The 14,719-nt window shown below is 54.2% G+C and overlaps 2 protein-coding genes across 2 annotated transcripts; one reads left to right on the top strand and one right to left on the bottom strand.

The window, feature by feature from the left end:
• Positions 1-6,359: 6,359 nt before the first annotated feature.
• Positions 6,360-8,088, bottom strand: EsH8_VII_000503 (pepsin-like aspartic protease; the record flags this gene model as incomplete). The annotated part of the gene is made up of 3 exons (XM_083270636.1): positions 6,360-6,874; positions 6,932-7,417; positions 7,467-8,088. The coding sequence occupies 3 exons, from the start codon at positions 8,086-8,088 to the stop codon at positions 6,360-6,362; spliced, it is 1,623 nt and encodes a 540-aa protein (XP_083128193.1).
• Positions 8,089-9,435: 1,347 nt separating this feature from the next.
• On the top strand, positions 9,436-11,322 carry EsH8_VII_000502 (WLM domain-containing protein; the record flags this gene model as incomplete). Its single annotated transcript, XM_083270635.1, has 3 exons — positions 9,436-9,515; positions 9,939-10,132; positions 10,184-11,322. The coding sequence occupies 3 exons, from the start codon at positions 9,436-9,438 to the stop codon at positions 11,320-11,322; spliced, it is 1,413 nt and encodes a 470-aa protein (XP_083128192.1).
• Between the last annotated feature and the right edge of the window lie 3,397 nt (positions 11,323-14,719).

Below are 14,719 nucleotides of genomic sequence, written 5' to 3'. Positions count from 1 at the left end.
GAAAACACGCGGAGGCGGGACGGCCACGAGGAAGCAGTCATCGGGTTGAAGGTCGCACAACACGACCCAGTTCAGCCGGGTCCAGCCACTACCACTACTACTGTGTAAGTAGGGCGGTACATAGGTGCCTTACCACAAAGACAATGGGGACAATTATCATGGATGCATGTCCAGAACATGAAATGAGCCCAAGAAACTGCGCCCTACGCTGGGGTAGGAAGCCACACCCGCACCCGCACCCGCACCTGCACCGGCGCCCGCGATTGACGACCGGCACGCCTCTCGCTCAACACCTCACTTCTCAGGCGTGACGGAGCGCTTGACCCGGCACCAGTTTTATTCATTTTTTTTTTTTTAATCCTAGGAGAGGAAGGAGGGGAAAGTGCACCTGGGATGCGAACGGAAGGGTCCAGGGGTGGTCTGTGGCCGCTGGTCAGTGGTCAGTGGTCCCTTCCTCCACATGCATGAGCCAGATTCTGTAAAAGGTGGGAAGGTGGGAGGTGAGTGGGATGACCACACGGCGAGGTTGCTGCGCGGGGCGGGGCACATCCAGGTCGTGGTGCAGCTGTCGTTGGCGGGCCACGAGCCACGAGGTACACCGTGCCGCCTTTCTGGCAGGGGAGTGACTTCCTCCGACGGTGAGCGAGTCTTGGGTTGGCAGGTGGGAGGAAATACGACGGTTCCTCTTGCCGCCAAACCGCGCCGCTCTTGATCCGGGCTTGTGGCCGGTGTTTTCTCTCCTCTTGCCTCGTCCCATCTGCGCTGCCATCACCTCACCTCACCGTGTTCCCCCTTCACCCCACGATCCACTCTGGATCTTAACGAGATGCTTGAATCGAGGGAAATTATGGGGGCGTGCTGCTCCTTCGGGCCAACGATACCGCAATCGCAATGGCGTCTCCAAACCCTACATGTTACGGCATGCAGTGCGCTGCACGAGATCGGGAGAAGCAGGATATGGGAGGGCAACTGACAACCAGCATACTGAGCATAGGCACCAACGGGTATCCTCCACAATAAGGTCAAGCCGGGGGGGGAGGGGGTGGCCGAAGGCCGAGTCGACCTCAAAAAGAAACGCACGATGTTGGTACTCTCCTGGCACTCTTCTCGCAGGATACGCAGCCTATCTAGTCAGAAGCCCCCCAAGCCTGTGAGATCAACCTTGACTGCCCGGCCGGCGATCTTCAACGGCGACATGTTCACCGACCAAAGATGGTGTGCACGTCTGGTCTCGGTGTCTCGGCTGAGGAGCATCCAACCATGGCCCCGTCCGCCTGGCATGTGCCGGTTGGCCGCGGAGAAGCGCGGGAAGCAGATGGTAAAGTGCTGTAGTCCGGGTCCTCAACCTTTGGGCCCGGGAGGTAGACAACCTCACTCTCTGTGCATCTGTCTGTCTGCCCGACTGAAAGCGGACGGTAGCCTACCATCCCGGTCCCGGTAGGGCAACTCACGATGTGTGGTGAGGAAAGCAAGCGAAGGGAAGCGCTCCTGACGATGCGATGTGAACAGCCCTGGCAAAAAAACCACCAAAAAAAACCACATGTCATGCGCACTACGTGGACCCTGTCCCATCCCTGACCCCGTTCCCTTCACTCTACGCTGTGCTGCACTGCACACTGCGCCGTCCCTCCCTCATCTCAGGTCTCGTCCCGCCCGTCCGTCCGCTCCCTGTTGTTCCGCCCACCGAATAACGAGATCGGTTAACTAATACGGAAAAGTCGCTCACCTTCGGGACCCAACTCCAACCCTCGTCAACACACACTGGGCTTGGAAACGATGAGATGGCCAACCCCCACCACCACCCAGGGCCAATTATCTGGTTCATCATCATACTATCCGTGCTTTTGGTCGGACGTCAAGGCCGCTGCAATCAAAACAAAATCCTACCTTCGTGAAGACGGGACGGGATTCTAGGCCGTGGCGCAACATCTGGTTATTGTAAGAAGCCTCGCTCGGCGGTTGCTGTCTCTGTATTCTTCTTATCGGGCCTCAACACCCGTTCGCCTCCACCATCAGTACCGTCATGGACAGCTTTCGAGCCGGCCACAAACACCTCTTCCCTGCGACCCCACGATACAACCGTCAAAAGCTGCAACCTTCCTTCCATCCTCCTCTCCTCTCCTCGCGCCCACCCCGTCCAGCCAATGGCGCCGTGGCCTCACCGGGGACATACCGCCAGCCTCACCGCAACTCTCTTCCCAATAGGTCTCCGCTCCTCCCCCCACACTAACACCTGAATATTTCTTTCTTTTGACCTGATTCACGAATCATTACCCGCCTCGCAATCCCGCTGCAGCTGCACTTCCCCTCGAACGAGATGAAAGCGACAGCGTTTTGCTGCATGCCCTGCCTGCCGGGCATCTCCTGCTGTATGTATCAACGTCGTAACTTCAGTCAACCCATCAATAAAGGACCGACATCGAGACCGCCCAGCCTTCGCGTCTCCACTACTTCGGAATGTCTGTATTGGTCCTTCCACACTCCCTCGCCGAGTCGCCGGCCTGGCGCCGTCAGTGTGTGTCCTTGATTAGCGGCATATGCACGACAGACATGCGCACACACTGGTGGGATTCGCGCTTCGGATAGCCGTCGCGCCGTCTGATTTTGTCGGCCTGCATGGCATGTGCATGAAAATAACATCAACAATCAAACCTCTCTGCGTTACGGATGCTCTGCCGGTGCAGCCTTCGAGTCTGCCCTCTCAACCTGCCTACGACGCGCAACCAACCACAACAAATATGTCGATATGTCATCAATATTCTGGCCGAATCACGCCTATCAGTGGTGCCTCCCATCCTTCCACAACATGAAAAAAAGAGGGTGGCGGGGACGGGTAGCGGATGCCACATCTCTCCTGGTCGGGGACCCGGTGAGCCCAAAGGACTCCACCCTCCGGGCTCATCAGTTGTCTCGGTCTGGATTCCTCCGGCCACTGACGATGCGGCCAGCGAAAGGCGAGGCGAACCTAACTGGCTGGCTTCCCCCCATCTGCCCATTACCGAACATTGAGTAGCAAGATACGAAAGGTCTCGAATCCCGCGCGGTGAAGGAACGCAGGATGAAGTGAATGGCGTGGATGGTTCCACCGACAGCCAATGAATTGGCCAGCCTCCGATGTCGCACCTTTCCGCATTGGGGCTGGCTCGGGAACCTCCCGCCGACCGAAGCCACTTCAGCGAGGTGTGACGATGAGCGGCAACGCGGGCGCAAACGGCTTCTGGCTCGGTCAGCACCCGGCGCCTAACCGACGTGATGAACCAGGCATTCAGCCTCAGTCACCTGGCACACCTCAGTTTGAGAGTGCTTCGGAAGGTGTGGCAAGCCTCGGCAGTTAGTGTAAATTACGGTACTCTACGACACTGCTCACCTTCTTGTGGATGCGAAGTGTCGTACAGGCTCGTGCGTCAACGGGCCGGGTCGGTGAAGAGCACTAGGTTTGCGGCTCAAAACTCACCTGACCGAATTTCCCGCAAGCGCAATGGGTAGCATCTCTTTTCGTTCGTGTTGGCCTTGTGGTAGAATCAGCACTATCCCTGAGACTCCATCACAAGGGTGAGTTCGTCGGTTGCTTGTGATACGAACAGTCCGCCTTCACCAAAGTCCCCAACCTCCGAACTTCATTGACCCGTGACAGACGCTATCAGTTTCTCTGTAATTGTACTGAGGGGGACAAGTCCGCAAACAACATACGTCATTGCCTCAAGATGAAATATGTAGTTTCCACCGGCCAGACTTTTCACTGCGGTGGCAGACGGTCCAAACTCCAGCCTCGCCCGCCGCGAGCTCATCGTCGAATCCATACCCGCATTGCATTTTTATTACGAAGTTGGACAAGATCTAACTTGCATGAGTCCAGAAGCTTTGACACAAGCGGATGTTCTAACAAGTTTATCAAGGCGCGCCATAGACCAAATCATCGCCACTTCCTGGGTGTTTAGCCCCAAATTATTGTGGGAAACAGCTCGGCAGTCGCGAGCGTCTTAGCTTCTTGATTCATTTTCATTGCCATCGCTGTCTGTTTCTTGTGCTCTCATGAAGGAAGGGGTAATCATTTGTGATATGTGAGCGATCATATGTGCGTTTCATCTCCAGACAAGGGTATGCGAGGAAAGAGGCATTTGTCCATCAAACATGCCGGCATTTCTCGCTTCGCTTCTCTGACCTCCAACTATGTACCCAATGGGGAATTGCAAGTAGCAAGACCATAGTGAACTGATGTAAAATATAGACTATGTTCTGTGCCGCAATCGTGTTTTGTACGAGACTTCTGCTGGTCGGTCTTGTGCGATTCTGCCGACGAGTTGTTCCTCCCAGACTTTGTGAACATTCGTAAAGTCGGTCGCCAGACTAAAGCCCATCGGGTGTGGTCACTTAAATACTGTTGTGATAACTAGTCTTCATTGTCCTGGAGACAGGACAAGCAATCAGAAGCAATATACTAAGCCTGTACTAAGCCTAAGCGAGGGGCAGTCGCTCGAGAGGTGCAAAGCTCGACGATCTACCTCAAAATTGCGAGCTAATGGCTGTCGTGAACAGGACCTGACAGGCCCATTAGGGAAATCCGTAGTGATAAGAAGCCGTGTTTGTACCAGACATGTGAAATACGAAATCAGCCCAGTCCGAGCCAGGTGGGCTGCAACGTAGTTAGCTGCCCGATGCATTTGGCGTCAACAGGCCAAACATAATAGTACTACGACGAATGGGCAGATTCGGGTTGATGCTGTCGCCTTACCCCCCCAGAATTTTTTAAAAAAAAATTTGCCTGTACCAAGAGGAAGTTTCTTTTCTTTTTCTTTTGCCGTTTATAGGACATACTGGTAGCTTATTTGACGTGTGGCTCAAAAGCAACGTAGGAATTGGTACCCTTCCGTCAAAACAACTCTAATACAACAACGATATTGTGCTATTTATAGTTTAAAGCTTAATATGGGATTTTCTTTCGGGGGGTCTTCGGAGTGTTTTATCAAACAGTAGGAGGTTCTGCTGGAGGCAACTCCTGTGTGATGAAACACGCCCCAGAAAGTCAGTGTAAGCTTCTGTCGTCGCTGCAGGCTGCTTTGCTAAAACAAGTCTTGACCACCGCATGAAAACAAGACTCAAAACATGCCAGTCTACAAGTATTAGATCTACATAGAAAATATTCAAGGGGACATTTAGAATCGGTATTGGGACCAAGAGTCTAGCATGTTTGTTCTTTGAACCAGAGAGGTGTAGAGAGGTAAGACAAATGAGTTAGAAGCCCACCACTTCTAAACCCTCTGAGTTGATCCTCTTGTGGTTGTCAGAGAAGTAGACACAGAGCAACGCAAATGAGACGTGTCTCTGAAGGTTAAGGGACGGCTTCCTTGACTTTTTGCAACTTGTCTTTCAAAGACACCTTAAGTCTAATTGAACGCCCAAGTGAAAAAACAACCCCCTTGGGCGACGTAGCTTTTACATAAATCACGTAAAAGGCTTAAATTCACCCATGAGCAGCAAAAGGAACAAAACCTTGATCAAGGCAAAGTGACGGCTGGTCCCTCTCATAACTCACTATATCCTAGAAACGATTGGTTGCCAGAACCTACCAGAAAAACGGATAAATTTATGTGGCAGGAGAGGTTTGTCTTACATTATTTCAAAAGGGGTTTGTCCATATGCCCTTTTGATTGCTTACTTTACAACATGGAAGAATCGTAGCTTTCGTAACAAGCAATATGCTTTTAACCACAGTGCCCAGTTTTGTCCGGGACATATCCAACAGCTCTCATGCCATGAGTTTGGCTTCCTGTGCAGTATCTTTGCAATTGGCCTTGGAGAAAGTTTCTAAGCGACTTTTAGGCAGGTTAATTGAGCGGACCAAAGGGACGCAACCGGAGAACAATATCGGAGGCCAGCCGAGAACACGGCGTCCTCCTCCGGGAAATAGTAAGTGCAACTGGCCCGGGCTTACGTTGGTCGTTGGGTCGGCTATCCGAATACGAAGAGCCTTCTCAGTGGGTAGTCTCGGTAAAGAACTCATCCAGGACTGAGCTGGGGATTTGTAAATGATGAATTATACTTGCCCCTGGCGATATAATGGTCTAACCCCCGTACCTGTATCGATCAGAAAATAAAAGGTTATATGAGTGCACCAGTAAGAAATCAGACAATCAATTTGGGTTCGTGTTAAAAGTTTGGAGAATAAGAAATATTATGTATTTTTCTGCCAATGTCCGACTTTAGACAAAATCAACTTGCCGAGTAGTCTTCCAATCAGCACGGCGGACGAGACATGATATCCCAAGAGAGTGCGAGGCCGTTTAGGCCCGGAAATAGAATCCGCCAAAGCGCACTCTCCCTTCACCCCCAAGTACCGCGATAACAACGTCCGGCGTCTATTACAAGGGCTTGTTCGCAAAGCCCAGCTCGTTGTTGCCTCCGTGGAAAACCACGTACTGCGACTTGAGAAACACATCTCCGTAAATGGCAAACGGCAGCGCCGCGGAGCTCTGGATGCCCCCAAAGCACATCGTCGACGTCTCGACCGTCTCCCCGTCAACGGGCGCGAACGTCATAAACTCCCCGGGGACCACGGCCTTGTACTCGCCCAGGTCGACTGTGAACGAGGGGATCTGGTCCTTGCAGTTGAAAACGAAGCCGCCGTTGGTCGAGTCGAACTTCGCGCTGGGGATGCCCTGGTAGTATGCCGAGACGATGTCGTCCGGGAGGAGCATCAAGGTTGTGCCGGTGTCGGCAATGGCCTCGTGCGGCTGCGAAACCGCGCTGCCGTTGGAGCCGACAGTGTAGCCCTGCGCGGTGAATTGCCAGAACCCTTTGGTCGTGTTGGCAGGGATGAATTTGATTTCGCCTGTGAACTCCGAGGGGTCGAGGAAACCGAAGTTGTAGTTTCCGGCTGCAGAGACCCGTTAGCTGTGGGTGTCTAAAAGAGGCTGGTTATAAGGCGGCTTACCTTCTGCCTTTTTGAGATTTGCAGTAAAGAGCGGCGTCGCAAGATTGTTCATCGCGTTCTCGAAGAAGGTCTTCTGCCTGGAAGGCGAGACGGTGTTGATTTTTCCAAAGGCGAGGCCCACGAGGCCGGATTGGTTCTTGTTCCTCGTGAAGGACCCCGAGACCTGGGTGGCCGACTCGATGGCTTGGCTGTCGACAGTCACGCCACCGATTGTGACTTTGTCCATGTAGACATTGCCCCTGGAAGAGCTGCCATCACCGTAGGAAATGGACCATGTCGCGCCGTCCAACACCTTGGCGCTCGAGCTGGCACTGATGTTATAGATGGCCTGCCCCGCAACCTGTGATACCGGCGTCTCGCTGCTGAAGACCCAAAGGTCAGACGAGCCAGTATCGAAGTTGAGGTTAATCATCTGAGGCGGCGTGCCGATCATGACGGGACAGAGGTACTGGCTGTCGAACTCGGCCGGGATCGCTGCGACCTCACCTTGATGACTGTGAGCTTAGCCCGGAGGGTGGTGTGTAAGTTGACTCACCTTTGGGGGTGGCAGCAGTGCCATTACCCTTGTTGCCTCCGGTTCCTCCTGACATTGTGCCGTTGCCTTTCATACCTCCACCTCCTGGCGATGTAGTTGTGCCGTTGCCTTTCATGCCTCCACCTCCTGCACTGCCGCCTCCGTTGCCTCCTGGAGACATCGTCGTGCCGTTGCCTTTCATGCCCCCGTTTCCCCCATCCATGCCTCCGTTTCCTCCCGGCGGCGGGGTGGTCGTGCCGTTGCCTTTCATGCCTCCATTTTCGGGATTTTTGCCTCCTTTCCCTCCCTTCTTCTTTCCCTTCCCCTTCCCCTTGCCCCCCTTATGCCTACCCCCCCTATGCTTGCCTTTGTGGCCTTTCAACAACCCAAGTTCATCAAGAATATTGTCAACGAGCGAGCGAAGATCGTCCGGGATCGGTGCTCCGAACTTGGAGTAGGCTCTAGCGAGTGCGATGGGCCCTCGTCGATTTCCGTAATAAAAGTCGGGATTAGGAACTTGTTGAACCCGGAAGGCCGCGCCGCCCAAAGTGGCGACCTCGAACCGATTATCCGACGACGCATCCACAGGATGGGCGACAAAGGGAACGAATGCTGCGACTGCAGCCAAGCTGGCGAACCACATGGCCAAACCTGAGAAGGAAACTGGCCCGGCGAATGAGTGAAGCCAGGTAGAAAGCTCACAGAGCTCTACAACGACAGCTTAAGGAAGTGCGGAAAAAAATAAATTGGCGATTATAGGAAAGAAAGCGAGCGATTGGGAGTGCGGATAGGCATGGGGAGATATGCACACAAGCTTTTGCCAAGTTCCTTACCGGTGTACCCACGCATAGATCGACCTCGTGGACTGTTTCGAAATACTCAACTACCCAGTCACGAGTCGGAATCCAAACAATGGCGGATTACAAACAAGGCAAGATAAAACCCGCCGTACCAGCACATCACTGGGGACGTGATGGAAGCGCCAGGGGTCAGTCATGTTCGAGGTTTCCTGTGGGCGTCGTGTCGACTGCCCTTCAAAGAGGCACACCGGTAGACCACCTGCGACAGTAGATCATTCAAGTTATCTCAAATCAAAACTCTCTGTGGATGTTGTCTTCCAGAGGAGACGAGCCGGTTGAGGCTGCCGTCGGCACGGCTTCCGAAACAGTGTCAGCCGGGCATGCGACCCCTGTTCGCAGGGCCGACCAAGTCGCGATGCCGAAGTTCCGGAGGCATCCGTTGGCGTATCAACCCTGTTCCTTGGGTTTCTTTGGTGAAAGTAGCGAACGGGATTTGTAAAACAACAACGTTGGGTGATGGCAGGTGCGGAATGAAATCATCCATCATCTGAAGTGGCAAAGAACATGCGATGAAAAAGACCAAACCAGCCCAGCTATTGCGCTTCAGCAGGATGGGTAACTTTCCAGGAGTGAATTCTGCTGTGATGAAATCTGTCGTGGGCGGCAAACGAAATGTTCGGTAGAGGCGTTTGGTCTGGGTGCGATGAAATTCATGCATTACTGAAACAGACTGTCATCCTGAGTCTCCGCAGGCCGCTCAAGTGGCTGTCTTGTCTTCGCACGCTGCCCTCCAACGAGATATGTCAGCTGCCAGGGGTTGTAGTGTAAGAAAAGAGAAACGGTCGTATTCGCAAGTTGCAGACCGCCACAATAGGCCAGCCAGCAATCCGAAGCCGAGAATGTGCGTTTTTAAAACCAAGGCGCGGCCTCGTTGCCATTGTCAATTCAACAGAGTCGCGGCCAGCAGCACCGTATGCACAGCATGTCGAAGGAAGTGTCGTTCATTTGGAAGTGAGCAACAGCCGAGCCTGGCATAATCATCGCTTGGCGCGGTAGATCGCTGCAAGTTAATCTCTCCAAGACACCCGCTGCCTTGATTTCTTGTCCAACATCCGTCCTATCCTGTTGGCCCAGATACATCTTCCCAGGAAATGCCGGGCCCCTCCACAACAGGCTCGGTTGAGTAGCCAATGCTGGGCCATCGGAATTTTGATGATTCAGGGTCCGAGGAAATAATCAAAGACTGGTTCGTGGGTAAGGTGAACGGTACGTAGGTCAACAGGGTGAATCAATCCCGAAGGTGGAAAGTCAAAAGGTGCTTGCAGAATGTTGGCTGAGTCATCAGATAGACACCCCGCCACCCCGCCTGGAATATTCCCCCAGGCTGCCAAGCGTCAGTGACAGTCCACGACTCACCGCCCGACCAACGCCCTATCGCCCAAAGGCATTAATTAAGCCTTCTTACGCGTCTTGGTATTACGTGTCGCCCGCTGCTTACAATGTGAATGCCTTTTTTTCTGCGTGTTTCTCTTCACTTCGCGAGCTTCCTCGGCTTTCCCTCGATGCCCTCGCCCTTTTGACCTCGTCTAACCCCCCTTTCTTCTTCGACAACCTCGGGCCTTTACCCACTCTCTCCTCTCTCCGCTATTCACGTCGGAATACCTAAGCCTTGCATTTGACCCCCGGTTTACAGCAAATGCGACGTTGAAATGCCTGAGCACGACGCTCTCATTGTTTCCTTTTCTCACTTGGCGGACTTTCCGCGCGCCAGCGATGCCCTCCAGACGTTGAAGAAGGTGGCTTCCTTGGTGAAGCCCATCATGAGGGTTCGAGGCTGGAAGGTGCGGGAGTTCGCCGAGTTCTATCCAGAACAAGCAAATCTACTCGGTCAGTATTCCATCGGCGAGACTAACAAAGGTGTGCTAATCGTCAAGTTAGGTTTGAACATCAACAGAGGCCAGCGAATCTTGGTCCGGCTACGATATCCTGGTGACCGAACGCTGTTCCTACCCATAGAACAAGTTGTCGACACGATGCTCCACGAGCTTTCCCACATCGTATTTGGACCTCACGATGGAAACTTCCATGCGCTATGGAACCAATTGCGAGACGAGCATGAGTCGCTCATCAGGAAGGGATACACCGGCGAAGGGTTTTTGTCAGACGGTCACCGCTTGGGAGGCCGTAGGCTCCCTATGCACGAGGCTCGCCGACTTGCCCGAACAGCCGCCGAAAAGCGCCGCTCGTTGACGGCTGGCTCAGGCCAGCGACTTGGTGGTCAGGGACCCGGACCCGGGTCAGATATTCGGCGTACAATTGTGGGCGCCATCCAGCGCAGGAACGAAACTCTCCAAGGCTGCGGCAACACGAACCACAACGACAGGGAGATCCAGCAGATATCTGAAACTGCCACGAAGAACGGCTTCCGCACGCAGGCAGAGGAGGACGCGGCCAATGAAGCAGCCATTGCGCAAGCCCTATGGGAACTGGTACAAGAAGAGGAACGGCAACGTTACGGCAACTACTATATCCCACCGACTGCGCAAAATCCTACCGGCAACGGCGGCGGTACGGTGATGGGGGATCACGGAAATAGGAGCATCAGCGTGCCCCCTCCGATTCCGGGTCCGGCTTCAAGGCCGCCGCCGGTGCCGAGGCCCGAAACACGGCCGCCGAATGTAGCTGCACCAGCACCCCAGCCAGCTTCACAGCGGGGTTGGACATGTGGGATCTGCACTCTTCATAATCCCGCAACCTTCCTTTGTTGCGAGGCGTGCGGAACAGAACGAGGGCAAGATCCTCAGCGCCAGGTGTGGACACCCAACGCCGAAAAGCGCAAGCTTCAACGAGCATCGTTGGCCGCAACCGCGAAAAGGACAACGGGGCCAGAGACAATCGACCTGACAAGTAGTCCGCCAAGAGCAAACGGCATTGGCAGGGCGAGCGGCAATATCCACTCCAATACCTCAGCCCCGGCAAAACCGCCAACTTGGCAATGTACATACTGCGGAACCGTCATGGAAAGACAATGGTGGACATGTTCGACATGTGGAGTGATGAAAGAAGATTCGCGGTGAAAGAGTGGGGAAGCGTCGGAAGGTGCGAAACCTGGATGAACCACAACGCTCCCAAGGAGAGAGAAGGGGTCCTCTGGATCCTTCAGGGTCCAAAATGACGAAATGACGGATGATACCCCTGTAAGCCAAATGAACTCGTAGAGCCCTATACGGTGATGTCGCCTGTAAGGTTTCAGCGAGATATGTAGGGCTGCAATGCGACTCGAGGTGAAATGACATAATCGGTGACCTAAAGGTCGAGAAGCGGCTTATTGCGACTCAGTGCAGCGCTGACGAGACAGTTGAATGAGATAAACAGCGAGTCATTGTGTGGATGATGACAAGTGTCATGCACCAAACACATGCCAGAGAGAGAGAGAGGGGAAAAAAATAAGAAGAAAGCCACCCCCGAACACCATCTTACCAAAAACGCCTACAGTGGTTCTAACGCCACTCTTTGCGAGATTGGCGGATTCTATCGCTGGACGTGATCTGATCGTTTCGGTGCGACAATGACCCCTAGCAAATCTGCTTATGGCAGCATGACGTCGTCTCACACGCTCGAGCAGCAGCTGGCAGACGGAGTGCTACCCCAGTCTTAGTGATTGGTTGTATCCGTTGGCCAGGGTTAGATGATCTGCGTTGCTCCGTGGAGCTCCTGTGGCACTGAAGGCGCACCGATATGGAGAAGACCCTGGTCAGGTCCGTGGCCATCCCGGTCTAGGCGTCTTGAGTGCCTGCGTGCTAGGCCTGTTCCAGTGCCAGATCTACGATCGATGGAGAGACAGAGAGGTCTAGATGCAGGGCAAATTTGTCACCAAGCGCCGCCAGTCGGGGATAGTCAAAGCCATTTCTTGCGTTTATCCGAATCCAGCATAGTAGACAAGGCGCCCAAGTATCAGGAGCGTGCGTGGGTGGAGGCAGCGACGCTTAGGAAAAAAAAAAGACTCACCGAAGAGGAAGATCCGTACTATTGCAGTCATGTGGCGGGCGCTGCGTGAAGACGCAGCAGGTCCAGTGTGGCCTCGGATATGCAATTGTGCAGCACATCTCACAAAATGCGGCTAACCATTAATGAATGGAAGACGACAGGAGGCCAGACGCCCAAACGAATGGAGATCGCCTGGACACGCGACGCCATGGAGGGGGCGGTTGAGGGTTAGGTTGCTTCAAATGCCCTGCCGCCCATCATAGTGGCCTCATGGTGTTGCGGCAGATGAGTATGATGATGGGATCCAACGCCTCAGGAGTACAGGAGGGTTGAGGATCGATCATTGCCAAACTCTGAATGGAGAGAGCAGTTCGCAACAAGGGTGGCGGGCTGACACCCAGCTTGCATGCTCGCTACCAAGCTCTGGTGCGGACACTACGACCCTAGACGCTTTCCCATCAGCCATTGATACTTTGCCAATAGGCATCGGCATTCGTTCGAGGCGCTCTTGGCACAATCACCGGTGAGTGGCACAAAACAGAAAACAATCTGCTTAAGCTTTTGTTTCCTTCGGGGAGGGGGGGCAGGTGAAGGGGGTTGGCGTCCATCCAACATGCCCTTCGACACAAGGAATGGTCTTGGTTGACTCGATGCGGTTGCTTCAAAAGCCCGACAACTGAAAGAGAGAAATGTTCTGGACGACGGAAAAAGAAAATCGAAAAGAAAGGAAAGTCGGGGACTGAGACACCCACAGACACAAGGTTGAAAAATCTGACGGTTGGGAACGTCGATTAAACAAACGGGACGGACCCGACACAGGCACACGAGCACCGAAGCAGGGACAAACAAAGGATCAGCAAAAGTGTGTCGAAGGACGGAGGGAGAAGAAAAAAAATGCCCCGAGTGTTGGCCGGGGGTCTGTTTGCTGAAGCAAGGAACGCCCATGTCTTCCTGGGGGGTTGCCACGGGGGGGAATTGTCGAGTTTCCCACCGGAAGACGCCCCGTTTTCGAGGCTCGCCTTGTCCGCTGGGATCCTCTTGTGCCGTCATCGCTGGCGACCTTTGCAGACCCGCCGTCAAGTGAGTACCCGCGACCCGCGCAGAAACCGTGTAGCTGAGGTTCCAAGTGAGCACAGGCGGGCGGACACGGCGATCGCGCTCGTCGTCCATGGCAGTCCACATCGAGACAAAGAGAGAACGGCAGAGCGGCGGACTCGTTCCATTGACCAACCCAACCCGTCCATGTTCCGGGTTCATTCAGCGTGGAACATGTCGCGATTTCCGCTCGGTTTATTTGTTTTGTACAGCTGTTCTGTGGATATTTGTGGGCGTTTGCCAACAATACATGGCACTGGGAGCCCGATTCACAGCGCCACCCCCCAGAAGGGGTAACTGCGGAGACTGGGCATCGATCGGAAGTGCGTGAGGCGGTTTAGTGCATGAGCTGTGAGTTGTGCGTCCGTCACACCAAATGGGCCGAGCTTGGGGGGGAAAGCCGCATCGCGGGTACATTGCAGACGGGACAATTAGCATGGGGTTTCTGCTCTTGGAAGGCCGGAGACGTAGAACGCGGATCCCGAGGAGCTTTGGGCATTTTTCTTTTCTTTTTTCCAAGGCGAAAAAGGCGGGACCGCGAATTGGAGAGTGAAACTGGGAACAACAAGCCGGTGCTGGAGGATGCCTGGCACCTGGGCGCCCCGAGCTGGCGGAGGTACCGGGAAAATCCTCGCGGGTGCTGGGCTGGATGCTGGATATTGGATTATCGGGCTCGGTGATGGTGGTGGTGGTGGATGGCGATGGATGGGACGGGCACAGCCAGCCTAACTGTAAATACACACACCCAAAGAGCTTCCAACTGCACTGGGTATGTACTTCAGCTTCAGGCATCCAGACGGCGGGCAGTAAACTTGGTACGAAGTGAGGGCAGGCGAGCAGACTTTCCTAGCGGGCAGGGTCTGCCGTGGTCCACCGGAGCATGCTGGCAACTGGGCAGGGCGTCATGGTGTGGGCACACTGGGCCCAGCCGTCCAGACCGCTCTGGGGAGTCCCACCGAGCACATCCCTGACCACCCCCCCTGGCAAACCCTCTGCAATCGTCATCCCACGTCTTTCACCATTTCGATGCCATGCTGCACTGGACTTTGTGCACCCAGCGCCCACTTTCCCATGCCCGGGCGACACGAGAAAAGCGCTGCCAGAAAACCGGTACAGCTGTACCTTGCGTCGTCGCCCTCGTCCTCGTCCTCGGATACAAGGATGCCTTGCATAGGAATACGTACCTTACATGATATGCAGAAAGAAAGGCTCGTTGCGTTGAACTGAGCATTCTCCGTACCGCCCGTAGCTCGAACGCACGCACGCACGCAGCATGCATGTACGTATTGTCTGTTCCACGGATTGGTTTCCTTTGGTCAGTTCTGATGGTTCCCCCTTTTAGGTAGAGAGGCCATCGAGCGAGTTTGGATTTGGCTCTTTTTTTCGCCTCCC

This window comes from Colletotrichum jinshuiense, chromosome 7, assembly GCF_051148585.1.
Source record: "Colletotrichum jinshuiense chromosome 7, complete sequence".
NCBI lineage: Eukaryota > Fungi > Ascomycota > Sordariomycetes > Glomerellales > Glomerellaceae > Colletotrichum > Colletotrichum jinshuiense.
This window is presented reverse-complemented; position numbering and strand designations above follow the sequence as displayed.